We start from the raw sequence: 25618 nt of genomic DNA on the forward strand, positions 1-25618 counted from the left end.
ATTTTTTATTAAATGGTATTATAAGGGGTCAAGAAATGCAGGCCAAATGCTTGCCCCGTAAACATTTTTTAACCTCACCAAATCTGGCCCTCTGGCAAAAAGTTTGGACACCCCTGCCTTAAAGACGTTTAGCTGGACTCAACAGCAAATCAGCTTTCTCTTTCCTTAACAATGTCAGGGTCTGCTTCTCCGTGCAGAAGCTGAGAGGTTTGAGATGCAGTGTGTGTTCACTGGTGTCAGTTGAGACTCCTTTCAGCTTCAGGCAGCAGCAAGACGAATCCTCAGTCTTTATTTAGACCTGGACATTGAGGCCTGGGGACATGAACCCCTGACCCACCTCTTGATGAGCAGATCAAATGTCAAGCACAGGCTTCAAGCTTCTTAATAAATAAAAGAATTAAGAGCATGGAGCTGTTTCCCGTGTGTTTAGGAAGCAGGGAAAGCCCACTGTTTTATAGGCTTAGGCTGACCTTTAAGAGGCTGCAGGGAGCTGCTTCGGCGCAGCAATGTGCGTAACCTTTCCCCCGTGGTAGATGCTGCGCCTCCTCCCCTAACTGGTTGTGCTCCTATACCTTGGACTTACGATCTCTTCCCATCAAGTTACCCCAACTCTTTCCTTTTTGGGCCACTGGCATGCATGACGTAATTTGGGAAGAGTGCGTGTGTGTGCGCGTGTGCTTGCGGGGAGAGCGTCAGTGCGCACCGGCAGCGGCGCGCCTGGCAGCTGTATTCCGTCGTTGTGATTGGGCGGAGGGCGGCGATTCCTTCTGTCACGATTTGGGTCGCTCCCACCGGAGGACACCGAAAGCCCGGGTCCAGTACATCAGAGGAGACTGGGCTCACCGGGAGCAGAGAGCTTCTTCCTACAGGGCTGGACTGACAACTCGCTGCGTGCCCGCCTGCGGTGGCGAGGAGAGGAGAAAAGAGAGATCGCCAGCTCTGAAACGACTTGCCTTTCTTCTGTCGGGTGCTGCGGTAAGAGTCGTTCACCATGCCGGTGTTTCACACCAAGACCATCGAGAGTATCCTGGAGCCGGTGGCCCAGCAGATATCCCACCTGGTCATCATGCACGAGGAGGGGGAGGTGGACGGGAAAGCAATTCCGGATCTGACGGTACCGGTGGCTGCGGTGCAGGCGGCAGTCAGCAACCTTGTGCGGGTGAGTCCCAAGCTTTTAGGCATCTTCTCTTTAAGACCTTCATGTCTTAAAGAAGGTTTGCACACTCACGCTATCAGAGAAACTTTAAAGATGGCGTTATAAGATGATCTGACACTCATGATTTATTTATTCATTTAATAAATCACGAAAAACTAAGGTAGCAATTATAGAACAGTTCTGTCAAATACACAAACCATTGTTCCTGTAACAAAATAAATTACTTTTGTCTCCTGAAATTGATACAAAACTCTCCAACATCCCATCCTGACTTCTCCGTCTCCGTCAGAGCGCGTCTGTGCGCATCTGTGCGCATCTGTGCGCACATCAGCATGAACACATGCGTCAACCAGAGGGCAGCTGAGCTCCATGAAGTTCAAGACTTGAATGATGGTAAAAATCAAAATTGAAGTTTTGCCTGAAAACCAGAAATACACCCATCCCCAAAACTAAACGCTTATCATCTTCATTTGCTCTGTCATTTATCTTTTAATTCCTTTTTTGAGGCAGAAACGGCCAAGTTTTAGTCTCTTCTGTGTGCGCTCACTGGAAAAGTCAATAAGTAAGAGCCAGATCATTAATGCTGATCCAGGTCGTTGTTATTGATGCACTGGGCTTCACACACTCATGGAGAAATAGGAAACATACACACAGCATTGCCTACATGACAGTATGAAAAAGGAAAAAATAGCTTGGTCTTCCATGTTTTTTATCAGTGCATGACGAGTCCTGCAAAATGCATTTTGCACTGCAAAGATGCATCAGAAAGATTTTTAATTAAACACATCATCTTAGTTTCATATTGCTCCAATTCCATGGAAGCTTAGAAAGGTCTGTCAGTTTTCTGTGAACATTTCTACATCTATTTTTGTGTTTGTCCGGACATTCTTTCCTGGTAACTGACAAAAGCCTGCTGCTTCCCAGCTCTAGTCCATACCAGATCACTGTGATAATTATCTCATTAACTTCTGAAAGGGCCTGCTCTGTTTCAACTCAAACACTCATGAAACAATCCCATTCCTGAAATGAACAACATCCTCCTGTTGGATTATTTGATTTCCGGTGGCTATCGGGCACTTTTTCTCCATCACTCTATCCATGTGCGTCAAATAGAGGGAAGCACCCCAGGGTGGTGGCCGTGTATCAGATGATGAGAGTATGAGGCTGCAGGAAGCAGCAAGATGAGGATGAGCAGAGAACAGTAGGGCAGAAGAGGAAACATGCAGTTAAAAGAATATTTTGAGGGACATGCATAACTAGGATTAGATGGTGGCTGATAAAGAAGTAAGAGTAAAAGTGGAGTCTAAGAAGGTTCTTTAGATACAGGGATTGTAAAGTGTGCACACTTGGTGTAAATAACGCCCACAACTAAATGCATCTACTTTAATTTAGAAAGATGATTCATGTCTAGCGTTTTGCAATTTGAGTTAACACATTATGCTGCACAGAAACATGCCACGAAGTCCCACTGCACACTGATAGAATTACACAGTTAAACCCATCCACAGCTATGAGGGGGGCACTTAAGATCTGTGTCACAGAGACACATCAACGCACTCAAGACGGTCTCTGTGTCATTCTGTAAGAAGTTGAGTGTGAGCTGATTCGAATTCCACTCAAGACGTGAGTGAGGCTGTTGATGCATTTGCATTGAAAGGCAGAAGTTCTGCTGAAGGCAGGGCTGGCTGAGAGATGGAAGTGAAGCGTCTGCTTCTGAAGGAGTCAACACAGATCCCAAGTGTGTCTCAGAAGGAGGGGTAAGGAGGAATAAATAGATTTACCGGTGGGAGAAGTAACTACACACGACTGAATGGAGCAGAAAGAGAGGGAATAGGAGGACTGCAGGAAGGAGAAATGTCAGCTAAAACAGTCTAACAGCATGAAGCAAAATGAATTCAGAGATGGGAGAGCAGGAGAAGTCATACATTTTGGCTCATTGACGGAGGAGAAAGGGTGTTGGTGTTGTAGTCCACAAAAAAGACACAACTTATCTTTCCTTATTGGGTAAAGATGATACCTTTTTATTGTTTATGAAAAGAAAGCTTCAATTTACACCGTCATCCGTTCATCATCCTTTTTTTTGTAAAGTTAAACCTTTTAATCCCAATACATCAAAGAATTGATAGAAAATGCACATTTTTTTAAATTAAGATACATTTTAAACCTTAATGAAAACCACAGAATAAATTGTTAAATGTCATGTTTTTAAATTAAATATAAATAGTATCAATTTGAATACATTGGGTGATTTAGTAGGTTTTTCCTCACAACGCTAGTTTAAGAAGCGCAAAAATTTTCATGAGGGTTGAGGAATAAAAACACCTTATTTACCCACTGTCTCAAATTTGATCCATGCATTTTTAACATGGTGTAACAGAATTATGAATAATTCATAATCAACAAAATTTTCAGTCTTTTATTAAAGCCGTTAAGATATGAATAACAATAGATACGTTATTCTCATGAAGTTTAGAAAATTAGCAAGACGTTTCCACCAATCCGTTTGTTTTTGAGATTTCATGAAAGTGGCCATTTCTAAATGACCAGGAAAAGCCCTTCTACTGCCTCTAGTAGAATTGTAATGCACTACAGGGCAGAAAACAGTAACTTATCTACAGAGAGCTTTTAAAGAAAGTTTGGATCATGCTAATGAGATAAAGTTCTCAGAAATGTGTGTATCAAATATGATACAAATGCTTATATAAGGTAAAACTAGCTTACCTCATAGTCAAAAAGCAGAATTGAAAATTATGTTTGATGGCAAAACTTTGTGGTCAAACTGTGTTTTTGAGCAAAGGAGAAACATAAAAAGTGTGAGGTGAGGTTTTTGTTAATAGTTTTACATTCAATTAATCAATCAATCATCCAATTAAATCAATCAAACAACTGCAATCAAACTACTCATAAAGACTCTCTCAGCTGACAGAAAATCTATTTCAGACTGAAGGAGAAACTGTTCAGAAAAGAGAAAGATTTTGAGAACAAGAAGAGAGAATAATATGAACATCTCATTGGATCAGAAGACTACATGGGAAGCAATACATTAAAAAGGAAATGTTCAAATGTAATTCCGTTTGGTTTCTTACACAGCACAGATTTACGAAAAGTATCTAAAGAAACTTTAATACAGCTATTTTTTTCAGGGTTACCCACTTTAGTCAATCATGATTTTATCATGTCTTCTGCACAGCTTCTGGACAGTTTGGAGAACAGTAAAGTGAGAGCTAAATCGCATTTTTAAAATTCTGTTCCCTGACCTATAATGGTTTTAGTAGTTTTAATGTTTGTGGTCTTCAAAAACCTCACTCCACCAGTCTGTTTGAGTAGAGGTCTGGACTTCCAGGCCAGGAAAAGAAAAAACTCTTTTGTGATATAAAACTTCACAACTGAAGCAGAAAACACTGTAGCTGTATTGATCAGTTCACCACTTCTACTGAAATCATGTGAATATTTTGTCATAACCAAAAATGTATTTATGTTTTTTTTCTATTTTAGGATTTTATTTTCTTAAGTATTTTAATTTGACCTACAGCTGTTCCTTAGTCAGCGCCCGAGAATCTTGCGTGAGTGGTGCCAGCTTTGATCGATGGCTGTCTGAATGCAGCTTGAGAAATCACTTTCGCTGATGTAAAACCACACACACAAACCTTAGGTTTCACTGTGGAGAAAACCCCTTAACCATACATTAATAATGTATTGAATAATGAGTAGAAAGTGTGGCTTTCACAGAATTTATAGGTGGAGGCTCATCAACAGGAGATGTAGTTGCAGAACTGCGTTTCTAAAACGTGGAAACCATTGACTTCTAGAAAAAGCCTTCACAGCCCTTGAACGGTTTCACCTGGACACACTTTTGCAGTTTATAAACCTCACAGTCAAATTATGCAAAAATTAAGCTGAAAAACAAAACAAAAAAACGCATTCTTGGTGATGAGACAGGCCATAAATGAAGATGTTGGGTTTAGGGTAAAAACCAGAAGTTTTATGCTGGGGATGGAATAATAATCAAAAAACATGTACTTAATATTTACTTCAGGAAGTCTTTCTTTTATTTTCCAAGTTTCAGTCCACAATTACGCCATTTCAAGACTTTTCGATGGCAAAAATGAATTTATTTTATTATTATATATCAGGTGCTGAATAATTAATTTAAACAATGATTTGATTTGTATCATAGTTTGTGGTTGCTGATGTAAATCATAATTAATATTGGTTAATTTTGAACGATCTGATTCACTGATCCCAAGATCGATCCAGGACATCTTCTGCCAAAAATCTAACCAGTGTAAGTCAGAGATAAATACCTGGGTACTGAAGAGTGAAGTTGAACTTTTCCTGATTCAAATCCATTCACAGTTTAATTTCTTAGTTTCCTAGTTGAACTTTAGTTTCCTAAAGTTCAACCAAAAAGAGCGTTATTAGAGCATTATAACACACTGTTTGCTAGAATTCAATGTGTTTTCACACATCGCTGGCTTGATCATATTTTTTGCTGTCCTTGGCTAAATCTGCACATCTGAAAATAGCTCCAGCTCATGTCTGTCTGATTTGACGCTATTGTAAATAGTATGTAAAATCATGAGCCATCTTTTCTTTGATCTAACTACCACTAAGGGCCTGATACTGCTTTTCCTGCACTCACACTGAGTGATTAAACTCTAGTTTACCAGCAATGAGTGAATTTAATTTTGCTCTCCAGTCATCTCCTCTTGCCTAGTCTTTCCATTATGGTAACATTATCATTTTAGTTATTATATAGTTTAAAATATTTTTAGAGTTTATGCTCTACAATAAATTTAAGATGCAATGTTTAACTGAAATTAAGCCTAAGAGGGGTTAAAAAGGGGACTGTCTTTTGATGGGGGTCTTTGACTCAGGAAAAAAGAAACATGAATTGGGTTAAAATAAAACAAAAAACAAATTCAGAATTTCTTCAAAGAGTAACCTCGTAATATATCCCAACATGAATAACCCAAGAATTGAGTCAAAGAAAAAACCCAAATGTTTTAATGTTTTAATCAACAAGTTTTTGTAATTGGTTCAAATGATTTTGTTTGTGTAAAAACATCTAAGCTCTTTGTATTTTTACTTTTCAGAAAGCAAAAGACTTGAACAACCCATGTACTGTTAGCACTGGACAAAATTAACTTTGGCACACAAAGGGACACATTTTTTACAAATTACTTGTAGTTTTGCGAGCTTTTTTCCTACCTGCAAGTACGAAGACTCGATCTCTGAGGCATCGCCTTTTGCTCCTTGTGGGTGCCGCCCCTTTCATGACGTCAACGTAGAGTCGGCCTCGGCAGCGTGTCTGCGTCTCGCCCACGAAAACAAACTACATCCGAACTTTTGCAAAGATGGAAGAGCGAATTGTGCATATAAAATGAGAGCGTTTTAGCCAATCACCGCTAGCTCCGCGGAGAAAGTTTGTGTTAGCTTTGGGGCGGTGCAGATTCTTCCTGGAAGGGGCTGTTCTCATTAGTCTAGGTCAGCTTGTGCAAACCTGCTCATTTTTGTGGGATGGGAGGGGCTGGTGCTCAGACCGCAGGTGTTTACTCAGAAGTGCATGATCAAATCAAAATGCCACTTTGGGGTTCCTTTTCGTGAGAAATTAACATTATGATGCACTTAAAAGTTAAAAAAATGTATTCAGCATGATATAGGCACTTTAATACATTCTTAACCAATGAGTGGTGGAAGTGATGTTTATAATGTCTTGTGAGCCAAAAAGTCTATTAACAAAATTTGTCTGATGCAGCAGAAACAGACAGGTAACATCCTCCTATTGTAATTTCATCTGAACTGTGTTTGTGTTTGTGTTTGTGTGTGTGTGTAGAGTAAGGGTTGCTAGGTACATCATATGTGTGGTTTCTAACAACTTAGCATCAAAACGTCAGTTGAACTTGTTTATTTTGTAGGGTCAATGTCTGGTTATTATAGGCTTCGGTTGAGGTCAAGGTTGGAGTAAAGGTTAGGTCAAAGTTAGGGTAAGTTCAGGGTAAAGGGGGCAGAGGAATGCAACATGAAAAAGGGGGTCAGGGCACAAATGGATGTGTCTGTCTGCCTGTGAGGGTGGACGCATGCTTGCTTGTGTAGGTTGAGTATTTTTTAGCAAACTCTTTGAAAACCCGGAGGAGAACAGGGAAAATATTTGCAGTTGTGCATGCAAAATATGCTTATGGATGAACATATAAAAAAGAAAAACAGACAATGCCAACCAAACACAGCCTGAGCTTTTTTCTTCAAAGATATGATATGCATGCATAGCTGAAATAGGCGCGAATTGATACACCCATTCACCCTTCAGACTATTAATAGTGCTCCCATGAAAAAACAATTTCCTGCGCCATGCTGCAGCTAATGATGATAAAATAAATCTGCTTGTGTGTTGCAGGTGGGAAAAGAAACAGTTCAAACCACAGAAGACCAAGTGATGAAGAGAGACATGCCACCTGCTTTTATTAAGTAAGTCCTGAACCGTCAAAAGTGGACAGGAAAGCTGATGTTTTTTTAAAACTCACTGAAGCCACATTTTGGAGACGATCCACCTGATCGCAGTAGACAGAGATTTGGTTAAAAAGACAGACTTGTTAAAAAGATGATTCCAGGCAATCTAATGTGAGAAAATGTGGCCTCGTTCCAGGCTGCAACAAAGAGCCACTTCTCTAGCTGAGCCCCCGGTGAACATCCGGCTCTTGCATCCAAACCGCTGAGAGCCTGTTAGCTTTTTTTCAAGTTTGCATCTAAAAGCTGACATCAATTCAGAGTGCCAGCAGAGAGCTACTCTGCAGTTCTGAGAGCTTTTTGTGTGTGAATGTCAAAGCTTTTGCTGAATATTTTTAGCAAAAAAATCATCTTTTGCCTGCTTGTCATCAGAAAATGTTTTTTTTTTCTTCAGTTTCCAACTTGTTTATTTTGGTTCTTAAAAAAAAGACTAGATTTTAAGCAGGTCTACACCCTCTTACTGCTCACCCACACATACGTGGGGCACAGCCCCATAAATCTCACTCATAGGGCTTAGGAGGGGCAATGTGGGAATGTGAACCTGCTTAAATATAGAAGAACCAGCAGCCATTGATACCCTGACAAATGGGAGTCAGAAAGAGGAAGAATTTAGTTTTATTTGAATGCTCTCTAAAATGTATCACCTTCCACAGGCTAATCAATGACTATGTGGATTATTTAACATTAAACAGCTCTTTTTTTAGCTAGTTATAGCTCAGAAACCATGAACAATCCTGTTGTTTTGAATTTTGTGTGCGACAAATGTGTCTCTTTGACATGTTTCCCTTAAGCCAAATGTGTGTTTTGAGGGTGGAGAACTCATGTTCCAAGCTCGTCCAGGCGGCTCAGATGTTAAAGTCAGATCCATACTCTGTTCCTGCCCGGGATTACTTGATCGATGGATCCAGAGGGATCCTCTCGGGAACATCAGACCTGCTCCTTACCTTTGATGAAGCAGAGGTTTGTGTTGTTCTCGTCACTAAACCTCTCTGCTGCTTCAGTGGTGCTTTGGTGTCTCACGGAGAAGTAAAGCTTTATATAGTAGCTGTGCAGAGGAAGGAAGGACTCTTGGAGCTCAGAGCTGTAACAGAGCCTCCAATACAGCCAGATCTAATCACTGAGATCAAATGACCTCCCTCTGTAATAACTAAGGATGTGTGTGTATTTGTGTGCAATTGTGCATAGGTTTCAGTGACAGCTCGTTAAGTGGAATCACACTGAGCACGTGACTGAGCGCACCATGTCTCAGCACTAGCCTACTTTTTCAAAGAGCAAATTTTCTCAGTCACAAGATGTGCAACATCACAAGACATGCAAACACAAAACTGGCACATAAACAGCAAACTGGCTTTTCTTTCAACTAGGAAAAAAACTGAAGCTGAGAGTGGATTTCATCATTATTTAAAAAAAAAGAAGACCACTCTATTAAGTTGTTATCTATTTCTAAGTGTTTGTTTTGTGTTTTAGGTGCGTAAAATAATCCGTGTGTGTAAAGGTATCCTAGAGTATCTGACGGTTGCTGAAGTGGTGGAGACAATGGAGGACCTCATCACTTACACCAAAAACCTTGGACCAGGTCTGCACAAGTGTTGCACGATTTAGAAAAATGATCAATAATAAAAAACGGTTTGAAACATTCTCACTATGAGCATAATCATCCATTTTTCTTTAAAGAAAAAATGATTCAGAAGTAGAATTTGTTTTACTTTCAATTTCACAAAAAACATACAAAAACAGATTGTTTGTCAGATCTATTGTAGTGAAATTTCAAATGTGCAGTATTGTTGCTTAATACAATAAATAAGGGAGTTAACTTAGAAAATTGGTGAAATGAAAAAATGATCAGTTTCACTGAACTTTAACAATCAGTAGACACAGTTTCAGCAGAAGCTATTTGACTCTTTCAAAAGTATCAGTTCATTTACTGACTTGCTCTAATTAATGATAAAAGCCATATAGTTGAACTAATGCTCTCATCTATTTTAACTCCTTCAGCATGTTCATAAACAGACAGTTTGTCATCATAGTCATCAAATGTATTACATACTTTTGAATACATTTAAAATTAAAATGAAAAAAAGCTGAGGGAACCTGATAAAAGGATTTCTTTGTACATGTCTGCTGTTGGTTGTTTAGGAACTAGGCCATAGCGGAACCAACATTTGACCTGTGGCCTTTTGTGACCACTTTTGTAGTCTTATTTTGAAAAGTTACGTGAAATAAGCAGATTGGGAGGTTTTTGCTAATTTATTGGCTTTTGTTTACATTAAACAAAGATTTTACCATTAAAAATATGTAAAAACGTGAAGTTCTACTATAATGTTAAGTACTATTCAATCTCTAATCTTTTAATCTTTTTTTTTCTAAAAAAACAAATGAGAGAGTTCCATAGTTTTGTGAATGGATTGCACATTTTAAGGCAAAAATAGGAGAAAAAATTTCAAGTCACATATTCTTAATTATTTCTTATTGTGCTCATGTTTAGCAAGTTCTCTGATTGTGGTTGAAGCTCCACTTTATTATCTCTGGACCCCTGAACTGCTCCTGGCTGCTCCAGCTGCACTCACAACAATGTCTGATTGTGGACGTGGAATCCAAATATTTCATGGAATATAAAACCAAAGCCACTAACATTGTTGACAAAAGACCAACTGCTGCTTAATTTGGATGTTAGCAACCTCTAATTCCCACAGAGGACTGATCCAGCTGTTTGTGTTTTCCTCAGGGATGACCAAAATGTCAAAGATGATTGAGGAGAGGCAGCAGGAGCTGACCCACCAAGAGCACAGACAAATGCTCGTCAGTTCCATGAACACCATAAAGGAGCTGCTCCCGGTCCTTATCTCGGGTGAGCACGTGTGACTTTGTGTGGGAAAACTTCAGAGCAGGTCGACGAGCATCCAGCGGTTCTCATGGCAACGCTGATAATTGCAGTCATTAGAAGCTGGAGATGTGAGACTTTTAAAAGCATCACCCTCTACGGCGCCTCTGCCCTTGTCTCTGCAAAGGAGGGCAACTGTTTCTGTTTGTGACAATCAGAAAAAAGCATTTTCACTGCATCTGCAGCATCTATACTTTGGATCAAAATTTAGTTCTTATGTGAGCTCAAGAGGCCAAATGAAATTTGAAACAACTTGCTTGAATGCATCTTAAGATAAAGATACTTTATTGATCCCAGCTCTGGAAATTTGTTTGTTACAGCGTCAGCGTTAGGCTCAAGATACAAACATACAAACAATGGGTGACAACAGAGAAACAGAACAATTAATCAGAGAGAAACATCAGTGAAAAACAGTTGTATTGCATGACAACTCTGGAGAAAAACAGACAGACCTTGAATGAGTTTCATCTATTGCAAATGGATGACAAGTTATAGAGTCCAATGGAGTGAGGTAGGAAAGATTTCCTGTAGCGGTTGGTGTGACAGCAAAACTGCCTTAGCCTATTGGAGAAGATGCTCCGCTGACCATCAAGAACAGGATGGAGAGCGTTCCCAGTGCTAATTATATTTTTATTATGACGTTTCAGCCAAGATTAAAAAATGTGTGTCATCTCGAGGACATAGTTTCTGCAGCAGTTCATTAGAAATTCATCTCTGAGTTGCGAATGGGACCATTGGCAACTCCGACCCCACTTCCTGTCAACCATAACTGAGAACTTTCGGTTTACATGCTCTCCTGCTAGCTTACAACAAAAATTGCGAGCAATATTGGAGTTCTCCAGTTGTAAGATTTTTAGCTAGATGCCAGTTCAGACGAGAAAAACAAAGACATACATGAATCTATTTGTCTACGAGTGGATGCAGCTTGTGGCTCCCTGTAGCACCTAAGTCACTGCTACAGACCTTTTTCCAACAGTAATTTTTCTTCTGATTCACAACGAGTTAATTAAAGAAAAACTCAGAAATGCAATTAAAAATCAAAATTGTCTTTATATATGTCCTTCACAATCAGAATAATGCCACAAGAAAATGTTAAAAGCACCAAAAATGCAATTTTCATTGCAATGGGTTTTTAAAGTTTTGCTTATTAAATAATTATACAAATATATCCCTCATGTGTCTGAAGCAGGTTACCCTTTCAGAAATACCTATCCAACACCAGAGGCCTTCGGCTTTGCTCAGCTGCCGGACAGGACAGAAAGAAAAGCTAAAAATAATTCCTAAAAATCTAAACAAATCATATACTACTTTTTAGTGTTGATGTAACTCAATTTTTTAGTAGAAAACAAAACAAAAATTCTGTATTTTGATAAATTATTTACTTAATTACATGTAATTGGTGCTTTAATTGTCACGAAAATATGGCAAATGCTTTAGGTGTACATTTTCAACATTATTCAACAAACATTAACAATGCATTTCACTTTTTTAAAGCAAAACCACAAATTTTCAGTCCACGTCCAGGCTGGTCAAATGTAGCGAAAAGTTGTTTTCAGAACTCCTGTTTATGATTCACATGTTTTGTCCACAGCCATAAAAATTTTTGTAGCAACCAAGAGCACTCGTGGTGCCGGTGTGGAGGAGGCAGAGAGGAACAGAAGGTTTACTTTTGAAAAGATGAGCACCGAAATCAACGAGATCATTCGAGTCTTACAGCTCACAACATGGGATGAAGACGCATGGGCCAATAAGGCAAGTCCTGGACTGCCAATCCTCTGCTGCCTAAATGCTCTGAATATTATGTATGTGACTCCTTTTTTGTCCAAGATGTATCAGATTCAAGGTACCAATTTTTTGCCTATTTATCTCCTCTCCTGAGCATGCTTGGTTCAAATTGTCAACTAACAAATACTTTTATGACACCATTGAGTTTACATGGATTGGGACAGTTGACCATCTTACAAAAGTCATCACAGTTCTTTATTATGCTTTCATTTCTGTTTGGTTGATTCTTTGTTCCCTTCTTTTGCTTTATGCAGCTGATTTGTTGGGCAGCAGCATATCTTAGACAACATTCATGTTAAACAAAACAAGGCAAAAAATCAAGAATTTTAAATCAAATTTTTACACACTTGTGATGGAGTACATTCACTTTTCCTTCAAACGACAACTCTGAAAAAAATCCCTCTTTACTTTTCTGTCTCCACTTTATTTTTTGCTTGCTAGTTTAACTCCTGGTTTATCTTTTTCTTTCTTTATCTTTCTCCTCTGTTCTCGTAGAAGGTAAGCCTGTTTCTCTCCCCCAGCCCGTCCACATTCCCAGCATGTAACTGTACCTGTGTACATGTGTGTGACTGAGAAGGAAACATGTCTCTCTGGTATTCAACAGCACTGTACTTTAGCCTTCTGGTCAGCACTTATAGTTTTAGCACTGATTAAATGCAGAGTCTTGAGTTTGCAACTGTTTGCGACAGACAAACAAAGGAAATTTTTGAAATCAATGTTTAACCCCAAACTAATTAAGAAATCTTCCTGTCATTTCCAATATTGTTTCTTGCATTTCTGGCTGTGTGACAGAGCTGGCATCATGAGCATAAAACATTTTGCCTGAAAGGTTTTATCAGTTAACAGCGGCCAGGTATGCCATTCATGTGAAAGTTAGAATGTACTTTTTATAGTCCAACAGGTAAAACTGCATGTTTATTTGCTTACATCCTTAAAGATCTGTCTGTATGTGCGTGTGGATGCCCGTTGTTGGTTTGATGAATGCTGCATACTCATTGTATGAGCTACAAGCACTTCATGACCTGTGGTGAAAAGGCTGCAGCTTCCTGATGATCCACTTGAATTGGGATTAATAGAAATGTATAGATTTTATTAAAAGACACTATCATTATAGAAAAGCTATCTTGGGTTCACTTACAAAGTTCACTCTCAGATCTGTTTCCCAACATATGTTTGTCAAGGTGTCTACATTACGAATTAAAAGAAAATAGAATAATAGAATATAATTAAAAGTATGAGCTTTTTTTGTTTATTATTTTATCAGACCTAAGCCGTATTCTGCTTGTGTTCGTACTGCATGGTTCTGCACTGATTCTTGCATTTATAGGATTTAATGAATTCCTTGTACTTTAAATCCAGAAAGTGTTTAATTTGAGTCAAAGCTTTTAATTTTTTGGTCTTAAAAATATACCCATTTTTAAACAAAAACCTTTTTGGTGTGGTTTTATCTAGTTTTTTTTTCTTCAAAATGATTCACAATGCCTTAAAAGTGTGAGAATTTTTTTTTTTTTCTAAAAAATATCTACTAGCTACTTTTTCTATAAAATACTGTAAAAATAAAAAGTAAAAATTTACAGTTTGAGGTATTCGCATATTTAAAAAAATCATTATTTTTGAATACCTTAAAGTATTTTTTTAAAGATATTCATATTACTTTTCAAATTCCATCGTTGAACGATTCCTCAGTTTTTGTGTTTGTCCTACACATTTCATTGAAATGTTATGCTCCCTTTTATTTGTGGATTTCTAGTTGATTTGTTTTCACAGAACAATAACATTCCTTTTGCAAAAACACAAAAGCCCCATTAGATTTGATAGTATATTTGAGGTGTACTGGTTTTTATTCACTTGTTGCGTTATTCTGTCCTTGTTTCAGGACATGGAGGCTTTGAAGAGATCTCTGGCTTTGATTGAGTCAAGGATGGCACAAGCTAAAAGCTGGCTCAAAGACCCTCATGGGCAACCTGGTAACTATGTGTTTAATCTAGGAAAAAGATGGAATAATTCTCTGTCTTTTTGTAGTTTTTCGATAAAAGACCTGCAGTACCACATCCTTTTCTTCAGGAGACTCTGGTGAGCTGGCACTGCGAGTTATTCTAGACGAAGCTGGTAAAGTGGGAGAACTGTGTGCTGGGAAAGAGAGGAAAGACGTTCTGGCGACCACTAAGGCTCTTGGACAAATGACTGATCAGATTGCAGATCTACGAGCCAGGTAGTGTTTTATTATGAGTGTGAGTGAAAGCACTTTTGCGTACAGTCTCTTTCACAAAACTAACGTAAAGTACCATATTTGTTTCTGCCAGAGGTCAGGGACCAACCCCCGGTTGTGTGCAGCGTGCAGGACAGTGCTCACAGGGCTTAGATTTGTTATATGGCAAAGTGGACAGTGCTGCACGCAGACTGGAGGCATTGATCAGTGCAAAGCAGGCTATTGCCAGGAAGCTGGACGCTGCACAGGTGTGACAGAAAAACTTTAGTTACAGCTAAATTAACTACACTTTCTTCACTTTTTTTGTCCTTTTATATGTATCAGTATTATTAAGTCAAAAGAATTGCACATAAGAAGAATGAATATGAAATGTGTCTGATAATCCAAAATGTGATATAAGGCAGGATGGAGAGACAATAACATGAAAAAATTTGTTAGGCATTCAGCTCTTTTTCTTCATTAAAGATCCACTCCAATCAGCTTTTAAGTTATTGTAAAGCGTTCCCTGTGATCTTTTAATTAAGATTATGCCATTTTTAGCCGAAATCAAAAACCTGTGTCGTTTCCTAGGACATAGTTTCTGCAGAGCGGCAGTAGTTCATTAGAAATTCATCTCTGAATTGTGGATGGGAGTGTTGGCAGAGTTAGCCTCCTGACTTCCCATCATCTATCTGTTTAGACCCTCTCCGGCTAGCAAACAGCCCCTCACACCCCTAACATTACTGGTGCAACCAAAATGGTGAGCAACATTGGAGCCATCCAGTTATACAGTTTTGAGGCAGATTCCAGCTCAGACGAGGAAAACGTACAAGGATCTGGTCATCTATAAGTAGATTCAACAAAATGGAGCAGAGCAGGGAGCTGTTGTAGCACCTAGCTCTTTCAAATTGCTTTTTTTTGTCTGCTCCGGATTCACAACAATATAAATAAAGAAATACTAAAGAAGATACAAATGTTATTTTACTTCTCTTAATATTGTGAGTAAAATGCCACAAGAACATGTTAAAAACACCAAAATAAAATGTAACATGTCAGATAACTGGAGCAAAGATTTTTATGCATAAACTCTTTATAAGACCATTTGTGCAACAGTTTGAGAGAATTCACTTTGTACTTTATCGTGATATTAATTGTATGTAAAAGCATAATTGTCATATTTTTACATTACTAGGCATGGCTGGCTGATCCCAATGGGGGTCCGGAGGGGGAAGAGAACATCAGAGCCTTGCTGGCAGAAGCCAAACGTATAGCAGATCTATGTGAGGACCCCAAAGAGAGAGATGACATCCTGCGCTCCATCAGTGAGATTGTTGGGCTCACCACTAGGCTTGCAGAGCTCCGCAAACAGTAAGCTGTTACCACTCTCACACAGGCATCATAAATCATGTATTGTGACTTGTTTCCTGAAATCTTTTATAGGCTCAGATTGCAGCTGCATGTCAGCAATAGGTGGCATGTTTTCCCAGCATAGAAAATATGTTGTTGCCTTCAGACCTGGGGTATCAGGCTTCCAATAAGGTGTTAACTTAAGTATTCAAATAAAGTATAGGGACATTTATTTTTAAGTTTAGGGTGAAAACAATGGGGGCACTCTAGTGAAAGTTTAAATACCACTTTCTGTTTTTTCTTATCCAATTTAATTGTTCAAATTAATTGGAGAGTTATGGCAAAATACACACTTATTGTATAGCACCTTTAATTTCTATTTTATCACTAAAAGAAACTACAAGAAATTTGTAGATTCAAACAATGAAAACAAAACAAAGCGGCTTTGTAAAAGGATGTTATATTCTGAGACAGGGAGTCCTTTCACAGCATGTTTGTCATAGATATGTCTGTGATGCATTCCTCTGAGAACTCACTGTACAAGGACGCAATAAAAATTCTCAAAGCTTTTATCATAATCTGACTGATTAACAACAGCAGCGCTTCCAATCTGAATTTTATTCATGTAAAAAAACAGCTGACAGATTTTAACAAACCAAATGAGGAGAAACACGTCTTAAAAGTGGGATTTTCCTTTAAAGGTGTCGTTAAATCAAGAAGTTCTTTGGACAAGGTAAGTTTATTTGTGTAGTGCTTTTGGTGTACAAAGACAACTCAAAGCACTTTACAATAAAATGAACATTTAAAAGAAATATTAAAGGGGTGATCACTGAAATACAAATCGAAAGAAAGTTACGAAGAATTGAATTTTAAGTAAACTTAGTAACATTCCAGATGTAAACTTTTGAAAAAAATCTAAACAAATACAGCTAAGAACAGGTGGGTCTTTAAGCTGAATTTAAATAAACTCAATGTTTCAGCTGATCTAAGTTTGTTCCAGATCTGTAGAGCATAGAATCTGAATGCAGGTTCTCCATGTTCTGACAAAAGATTTGGTCCAGATGACTGAAGAGGTCTGGCTGGTACATACGGGGTCAGGATCTCAATCATGTATTTTGTTGCTAAATCTTCAAAAACTTGCACACAAAAGAAACTTTGAAGTCTATCCTCTGGCAGACAGGCAGCCAGCCCGGTAAAAACACCGTAACAGGAGTCAAGTCAACTAAAGATGAACACACGAATCTCTCCAGCTCATGTTTAGACATCAAATCTTTAATCCTCAAAATATTTCTGAGATGATAGTTGGCTGATTTTGTTGACCGCCTTAATTTTTTTTTTTTTTAAATGTAGGTCTGTGTCCATCATTACACCCACATTCTGGCCTGGTTGGTGGTTTTTAGATGAATAGATTGAAGCTCTGTAGAAACCTCTAACCATTTCTCTTTAGTCCCAAAGACCTCAGTTGTATGTGTGTTTAACTGAAATAAGTTGCCCTGCGACAGACTTGCGAACTGTCCAGGGTGCCCCCTGCCTTCGCCCACAAGTGGCCGGGATAGTCTCCGGCAGCCCGTGACCACGAAAGGGATAAAACAGCAGAAGATGAATGAATTAATGAATTAATGAAATAAGTTGTGGCACATCCAGTCATGGATGTCCTTGTGCATTTACCAAGATCCTGGAATTAAAAAATGTATGGGTGGAAAGATTGTGCTCCATGATTAATCTCTCCCCAAAGTTTTTTAATTTCATTTTGTATGCCCCATAATTGATCTGTGTTTGTGTCTCAGGGGTAAAGGTGACAGCCCAGAAGCTCGTGCACTCGCAAAGCAGATAGGAGGAGCCCTCCTGACCCTTCAGTCCAAAACCAATCGGGCTGTGGCCAACATGAGACCAGCCAAGCCTGCTGTGACCTTGGAGGGCAAAATGGAGCAGGCCCTGCGCTGGGTGAACAACCCAGGTGTTGATGACAGAGGCGTAGGTAAGAACGTCCAGGATGGAATACTTCAGCACTACTGACAGCGGTGCAGAAGTTGTCAAAGTGTCATAAAGTGGGAAGTTGAGTGTTGTGCTTCTCCTGAAACATGACTTTCCCGCTTCCTCAAGTGATCGCTCTGATTACTATTATGCACGAATCACTAATTTACTGACTTTTTCCTAGAAACACTATTGTCTTGCTTTTTTGTGGCGTGTTTCTGCTTTTCTAGAGCATGTTCTTTGTCCTCTCTTCTCCCATGCTTTCATATGGGATCAGAGTGTGAGAGGATTCAATGGATTACAGGTAGCAGTATGGCAGAACATATCAAGTAATCCACCTCTACAACATGCTGGAAAATAATTGCAGTTCAGCTTTTTACAAAAGTGATTTTTTCTGCTTCTTAATGACCCAAAATCTGGTGTAAGATGTGGTTCTTGTCACATTCCACAGGTCAGGCAGCAATCAGAGGAATGGTTGGGGAGGGAAGGAGGCTGGCAGCAGGATTGTTAGGCCCGTACCGACAGGATATGATCGGACGCTGCGACCGAACAGAGGGGCTGATGGCTGCTTTAGCAGACATGGCAGGCAGGGGGGAGGCTGAGGCACCCCATGCACGAGTGACAGCTGCACAACTGCAGGATTCCCTCAAGGTTTCTTAAACAAAATCCATAAACACATTTCTTTAGTAACACATTTTTGAAGAAACTAAAATCTGAACATGTTTGTGAGTAAATCAATGAAATGAAAACATTATGAGAGCTTTAAGGAGGTGTTTAAATTTATAGAAAGTTCAGAGCTCCATCTAGTGTTCAAATACACATCCCTCTGATGCTAACAGGACCTGAGACAACACATGCAGGAGGTGATGACCCAGGATGTATCAGATGTTTTCAGTGACACCACGACCCCAATCAAGCTACTAGCTGTGGCTGCAACTGCTCCACCTGATGCCCCCAACAGAGAGGAGGTAAGCAACACATAAAAACAACTTCACCTGAATCTGTTGGGTATTTAATTCCTCCATCATCTGTTTGTTTAACTGCTGCACAGCTGCATTTATATTTTAATATTCTTTAAGGTTTTTGATGAGCGTGCAGGAAATTTTGAAACCCATGCAAGTCGTTTGGGAGCGACTGCAGAGAAGGCTGCTGCTGTGGGAACGGCCAATAAAAGTACAGTAGAGGGCATCCATGCTACTGTGAAACATGCCAGGGAGCTTACGCCGCAGGTATGCCTGATTGATATGTTTACATAATATCATAAGTAGGTGTCAAACAGTGTCAGAGTTTAAAAAAATATATCTTGTTTTTTTTCATTTCCAGGTGACCTCCGCTGCTCGGATTTTACTTAGAAATCCTGGGAACAAAGCAGCTTACGAGCATTTCGACACCATGAAGAACCAATGGATTGATAATGTGGAGAGACTCACTGGTGAAAAACTTTTTCTGTATTTTGGTATTCGCCAACAAATGCTGCAAAATCGACGTCTAACATATCAATGCGTGGATCCTCAGGTTTGGTGGATGAAGCCATTGACACCAAATCTCTGCTAGACGCTTCTGAGGAGGCAATAAAGAAAGATATTGACAAGTGTAGGGTTGCAATGGCGAACGTTCAGCCTCAAATGCTTGTTGCCGGGGCAACAAGCATAGCAAGACGAGCTAACAGGGTCCTGTTAGTGGCCAAGAGGGAAGTTGAAAACTCAGAGGATCCGCGGTTCCGAGACTGCGTAAAGCACGCATCCGACATCCTCTCACACACAATCTCACCAATGGTGATGGACGCCAAGGCGGTGGCTGGGAACATTCAAGACAAAGGTACAGGGCAGGAAAGTGTTTGAACAGAGGGGAGAAGCTTTTTGATTGTTGTTTTAAGTCTCCTTCTTGTGTGCAGCTCTACAAAAAGCATATTTGGACTCATGTTTGAGGATCCTGGCTGCAGTAGGAAAAGTTAGAGAAGCTTTTCAGCCTCAGGAACCAGACTTCCCTCCTCCACCCCCTGACCTGGATCAGCTCCATGTAAGCACATCTAATCCTACAAATTCCTAATTACCTAAACTTTTAAGCCAAAGAACTAGAAGTAAAATGTAACAGTGAAGATTCCAATTTTCAGATGTTCAAACCTTTTAACTCAGTTGGAGTTTTCAACGTTGAGATCCTCCATGACTGCACTGAATTTTCCCATCAGTTTTAGACCCAAATCTGACTGTCTTGAGGTTTTAAAGCCTGTTCAACACTTAAGTGGAAGCTCTTTTAATTGGCTTATAGTTCTATAAACCATCAATGCGCAGTTTCACATCAGAGTTTACCTACAACTGCAAATAACTATCTGATTCCTTAAATCAATAAAATATTGGATTGTTCTCGACTAAACGATAATGAATTACATCAAAATTATAACATGTTAACAACCAAAAAGACTGATATATTCAGCTGTTCAATTGTTTTTTTAACTATATTTCTTGTAAATAAAACCATTTAAGGAGCAACTTCCCAGTTCTCACCGGTTCCCATTTGATCTATCATCATGCATAGCTTTCAGAATTATATCTAATTTCTAACAGTAATGTGTGCCTCTGATAACTTTCCAGGTGAGTGATGAGCAGGCTCCACCCAAACCCCCCTTACCGGAAGGAGAAGTGCCTCCACCCCGGCCTCCTCCACCAGAGGAAAAGGACGAGGAGTTTCCGGAGCAGAAAGCGGGCGAGGTGCTCAGCGAGCCCATGATGGTGGCGGCACGTCAGCTGCATGACGAGGCACGCAAGTGGTCGAGCAAGGTCAGTTCAAAAGACACCCAACGAGTGTTTGTGTCCAAACAAGTTTGTCTTATCACCGATATGTTCATGTGGCCTTTCTGTCTGCTGTTTATCAACTACATTTACAGTGGAAAGGGCCTTTACTTATCTAAGAAAAACGCGATTTTTCTAAAATCCTAAAAGTTGATGTAGCTTTGTATCTCACGACCATTCTTCCTTCAGTATTGCTCTCAGTGGTTTGTTTGCAGTTGTTTTGGGATCTTTAAACTAGGATTGATTTGGAAATCTGTCTCACAATAGTGTAGTGTAGACACAATGGATGAGTACCGGTACTCTAGAAAGATGCCAGCAGTCATTGCCTCAAGCACCTCATTCTGCTTTTCTATCCTGCCCCCCCCCAAACCCCCCATTAGAGCTTTTTGTGTGTGGCATCTTCACCTCCTTGTCTCGACTGTTTCCCCAGGCTGATCAACCTCCCTATAAACCTGTTTGTTTTTCTCCCATCGAGTGGCTGTCTTACTCTATTAATCGCCTACTCTTTCCACACTTCCTTTCCCCTCCTGCCATTTTTGGCTTTCTTCTTTTTTTATATCTCCCTCCTGCTCTCACCTCCCTGATTTTTCCTTTTCCCCTTATCCCATCTGATGCTGCTCTGTGAACTGCTGCCAACAATCCCTCCCTCCCCATCATCCCTCTACCTGACCCAGCCTGAGGATGAGGAGGCAATAGAGGAGAGGGAGGTAGATGATGAAGATGAGTTTACTGATGGTGAGGATGACTATGAGCCAGAACTGCTGATGATGCCGTCCAACCAGCCTGTCAATCAACCCATTCTGGCAGCTGCCCAGTCTCTCCACCAGGAGGCGCGCAAGTGGTCCAGCAAGGTCTGCACACATACATGCACACACAAGTGCATGTGGGTCAGAGAGTATTTGGGAAAAATTCCCAGCATTCTGAGCATCTGGGAGAGTTTAAAGTACTCTTTGATCCTGCACACTCATGCACGTACCACACAACCGAGCATGCAAACAGACACGTTCACCACGGTGACTGGGCTGTGCCAACAAGGAGCTGTGCATCCGCCACCACCAAGGAAACCTCCAGACAGCTGTGACTGCTGTTTCTACTGCTGCGTTTGCTGAACGTTTTGCACAAAATGATGATGATGCCGCTTGGAGATTGAAACCACAGGTCATAAACCAAGGTAATGGAAAGCTTGTTTGCTGCAATGCAACCTGGAACAGGCTTTACGAGTGCTTGTTCACAAATGGGTTTAAGAGGTTAAAAAATGAATCAGGTGCTTTATTTTCATTTACACCTGTTGTCAGTCATTGTGTAGAGCCAAAGATGACAGCTTCCCAAAGTCTCCTGAGTGATGAACACTATTATACTGCAGGCTTGAGCTGAATAATCACTTGTTTCTGCTTCCAAGGAGTGCACTGATCACCTTACCACACAAATACTAACATCAATGTGATCAAATGATAGCAACTAAATTCAGCTATGTTCATCATGTTCATTGAAGAGTGACTACATCCATCAGGGCTGCATGCTGCCTGCTGCAAACCATTTATCCATTTAAAGCTTATTTTGCTTCTACAGCTCATTATCACCAGTAAACTTTCGTTTTGACACTGAGCTACACTTGATTATTAAGAATTTGGGGATGTTTTCCATCCAAAAGTCTGTTTTTCTCTGATCATATATATATTTATATTTTCTCTGCAGGGTAACGACATCATAGCAGCAGCCAAGAGGATGGCTCTGCTCATGGCAGAAATGTCTCGGCTGGTGCGCGGCGGGAGCGGGAACAAAAGAGCCCTGATTCAATGCGCTAAGGACATCGCCAAGGCTTCGGATGAAGTCACAAGACTGGCCAAAGAGGTGGCAAAACAGTGCACTGACAGGCGAATCAGAACTAACCTGCTCCAGGTAAGGAGATTGTCTATATAGCAATCACATGGATTCATCCTAACTGCGTTAGGTATTTAAACAGAAATTAATAACTCCTCAGAAACCTAAATTTGCATATCACTTGATTAAAGGAGCCTAATTAATTTTGTCTCATCCCGAATCTTTTTATGCCTTGTATCTGTGATTTTTTGTTGTTGTTATTTATTTGAATGCAATCTGCTTTCAAGCTTAAAGCTCTCTGTAAAATAAAAAGACCAACATCCTAAACTTGTAATGAGTTAAATTAAAGTTTTTACTGGTTGGAATGGAAGATGGGTGTGAGGATGAACGACAGCAAGTAGTCAATTTTCTAGATGAACACCAACCATGATATTTGGCCACAGCTTGGTCTACAAAAGTAAAAAAAAAACAACAGAAGTTATACTTTCTTTCACCAGGTCTGTGAGCGGATCCCTACCATCAGTACTCAGCTGAAGATCCTCTCCACCGTCAAAGCCACCATGCTGGGCCGCACAAACATCAGTGAAGAGGAGTCAGAGCAGGTAACCCACAACAACAAATGCACATTGAATTTTTAATCATTTATAGTATTAATTTACTGTATTTTTCTACATTTCAACACTCAGTAATTGAGTTTAGAATCACAGATACAGAGGAATTTGCCAAATAATAAAAACACTTTACTGTAATTGTTGTCCTGTTCTGTTCAGTATGGAGATCTATAAGAATCTCATATGAATGACACCTACATACGCCTTAATCAGATTGTTTTATTATTTTCTAAGTTACTTAATGGAATTGAATTTTATTTTTTTCAAAACTGCTTTTAGTTTATGGCCCTTCCAGAGCCCTCAGGTCCTCTGCTGGGGGCCTCGCCTTGTTGAAGTCCCCACTTCAGTCATCTTTCGGTCTATTTTAAGTGTTTCCAGTTTTCTTTTAATTAGGATTATGACACTTTTAGCCAAAAAACAAAAAAAAAACCTGTGTCGTTTTTTAAGACATAGCTTCAGCAGAGCTGCAGTAGTTCATTGGAAATCCACCTCAGAGTTGTGGGCGGAACCATTGCAGTGTGAGCCTGCCCACAATTCCCAACTGTTTACATGCTCTCCCACTTGCTTACAGCTCCTCACATCCCCAACTCACTGTTACCAGTGCAACAAAAATTGGGAGCAGTATCTGAGAAATTAGATTTTCGTTGGAGTGGGTCTTTAAGTAAAACAGTTTTTTGTTTTTTGGTTAGCTTTGAAATCGTTTTTACATTTCTTCATGTTTCAATTCAATTTTATGGTCTGTTTGTTTTTGTACAATGTGTACATGTGTGTTGAGGGAAGCTTTTATTTTGATTAGACTATTAATTTTGTTTTTTAATTTTTGGCAATTTAAGATGTTCTGAATTTGAATCAGTAACTGGCCGCAATCCATCATTTCAAAACTGATTTCTAATCATAACGTAGACTTTTAAGGGTAGAGAATTGATCCAAACAGTGCTGAAAAAAAGAAAAACAATGTTCTTATAATGGTCTTGGAAAAGTTATAATTTAAAAACTTTCTTCACATCCCTTTGACCAGGCCACTGAAATGCTGGTTCACAATGCCCAAAATCTGATGCAGTCGGTGAAGGAGACGGTCAGAGAAGCAGAAGCAGCCTCCATCAAGATCCGCACAGACGCGGGGTTCACCCTGCGCTGGGTGCGGAAAACCCCCTGGTACCAGTAAAGCCTCCGTGACTGACATCAGGAAACCACTGATCAGGAGCACAAACCTTTAGTTTCTGCAGCAGTTTGTTGTGTCCTGAAAGGGGGGGGGACGGCAGGACTTTCAGGCATTCTCAGCAAGAAAACTGTGAGATGTGATGCCCTGCAGGTTTCATTTACTGGAGTGAGCACAGCTTTACACTCCTGCTTTTCTGAGACTATTTTGAATATATATATTTTTTGGTATGTTGTGTTACAAAACTTTATCCAATAGCAGGTATATATTTTTTGCATGATTTTTTTTCTATTTTATTAAATCTGACACGAAAAGATGCTAGACTTCTAGCAGATGTTTACTTTGAATTTTTTTCCACAGAGTTTCCTATTGCCTGTTGTATATACAATTTAACAGTCTTTTATTTTGCAGACAACACTCAGTTTATTCAGAGTTTGACACTAATGGGGGGTCCTGTGGGACTCTGATCCGTCATGGAGGATCTCCTCGTCACCGATCATGTTTATACTTGAATAACTGAAACGTCTTTGGGTTGAATGCTTAAGAAATTTTAAAAATTGGTTGTTGTCCGTTTTGAGGTAACTCTTTATAGGCTGCAAGAACGAAAATAAAAGAATGGCAGAAGAAGAGACGAGTTCAAAATGTTTTTAAGTGAGTTGAGGAGTAAAAAACAATGCCAAAGGATTTATTTTTGGTTACTGTAAGGCACATCAGATTGTCTTAACTCTTAGTATCCAGGTGATTACCTACAATGCAGCTCATTTTCTGCATCCTATTGTGTTATTTTGAGGCCTGTTCTCAAGAAAGAAAAGGAAACAAAACAAAAAAGAAGATGCTTGGATGTTTGCATCTCTTTTGAGCCATTTCTTTCTCTGTTTTGTATTTTTGGTGCTCGCACACTCTGTAACAGTTGAACTGTTGGGAATTTAAAGCATCCTTCCAATACCTTCTTCTCCAAACTTCTGGTGCAACACAGTTTTTTCTTACAACCCTGGTGGTTTAAAGCATAAAGTTCAGTAGGAGGCTGTCAATCTAGCAAGCAGCCTGTTTTTAAGGCTTAGAACTAAATTTTGATAACCTAGAACTGAATAAAGCCTATTAATCAGTTAAAGCATAGTTTAATCCTTTTTTTTTGTTAATTGGAAAGACATTTTCAAATATTTGCTACGTCTTTTCTCCTAAGACGATGATAGTCAGAACTGAGCACCACATTTTTTTCCTGATATTTCAGCTTCATTAGAGCATGTAGCAGTGACTAGTCCCTCACTTAAAGCCTCAAGACGCCAAACTGTGTGGAAGCTGTTTTCATTTACAACCAGAATGTTGTATGATGGACTCTCGCCCTGCCAACACATCTGCCGTGCCTTGAAAGAATAAATGACTTTAAAAATGACAGGAGTCGG

The 25618-nt window shown here is 39.6% G+C and overlaps 1 protein-coding gene across 7 annotated transcripts; it reads left to right on the plus strand.

Annotated features, from left to right (window-relative positions):
• Positions 1 to 726: 726 nt before the first annotated feature.
• LOC101172101 (vinculin) lies at positions 727 to 25608 on the plus strand. Of its 7 annotated transcripts, none has more exons than XM_020709634.3 (23): positions 727 to 1159; positions 7551 to 7621; positions 8470 to 8620; positions 9128 to 9236; positions 10386 to 10508; positions 12133 to 12293; positions 14203 to 14293; positions 14391 to 14538; positions 14630 to 14783; positions 15707 to 15882; positions 17649 to 17839; positions 18113 to 18139; positions 18287 to 18486; positions 18675 to 18803; positions 18915 to 19064; positions 19159 to 19267; positions 19351 to 19653; positions 19730 to 19854; positions 20427 to 20612; positions 21299 to 21475; positions 22320 to 22523; positions 22943 to 23047; positions 24075 to 25608. In XM_020709634.3, the coding sequence occupies exons 1-23, from the start codon at positions 992 to 994 to the stop codon at positions 24219 to 24221; spliced, it is 3405 nt and encodes a 1134-aa protein (XP_020565293.1). In that variant the 5' UTR covers positions 727 to 991; the 3' UTR covers positions 24222 to 25608. The 7 variants fall into 7 exon arrangements, with proteins under 7 accessions (XP_020565293.1, XP_020565294.1, XP_020565297.1 ...); XM_078931992.1 differs by having other exon boundaries at positions 818 to 1159; positions 8452 to 8620; XM_020709635.2 differs by lacking the exon at positions 18113 to 18139.
• The last annotated feature ends 10 nt before the right edge of the window (positions 25609 to 25618 follow it).

Source organism: Oryzias latipes, chromosome 15, assembly GCF_053564925.1.
Source record: "Oryzias latipes strain Hd-rR chromosome 15, Olatipes_Hd-rR_3.1".
NCBI lineage: Eukaryota > Metazoa > Chordata > Actinopteri > Beloniformes > Adrianichthyidae > Oryzias > Oryzias latipes.

Bases quoted from the DNA above. Each gene is read 5' to 3' on its own strand.
- LOC101172101 (XM_078931992.1), top strand. From the start codon at position 992: ATGCCGGTGTTTCACACCAAGACCATCGAGAGTATCCTGGAGCCGGTG. The intron at 8,621-9,127 runs GTTTGTGTTGTT...TTTGTGTTTTAG, and splicing joins TTACCTTTGATGAAGCAGAG to GTGCGTAAAATAATCCGTGT. The intron at 14,784-15,706 runs GTGTGACAGAAA...TTACATTACTAG, and splicing joins GGAAGCTGGACGCTGCACAG to GCATGGCTGGCTGATCCCAA.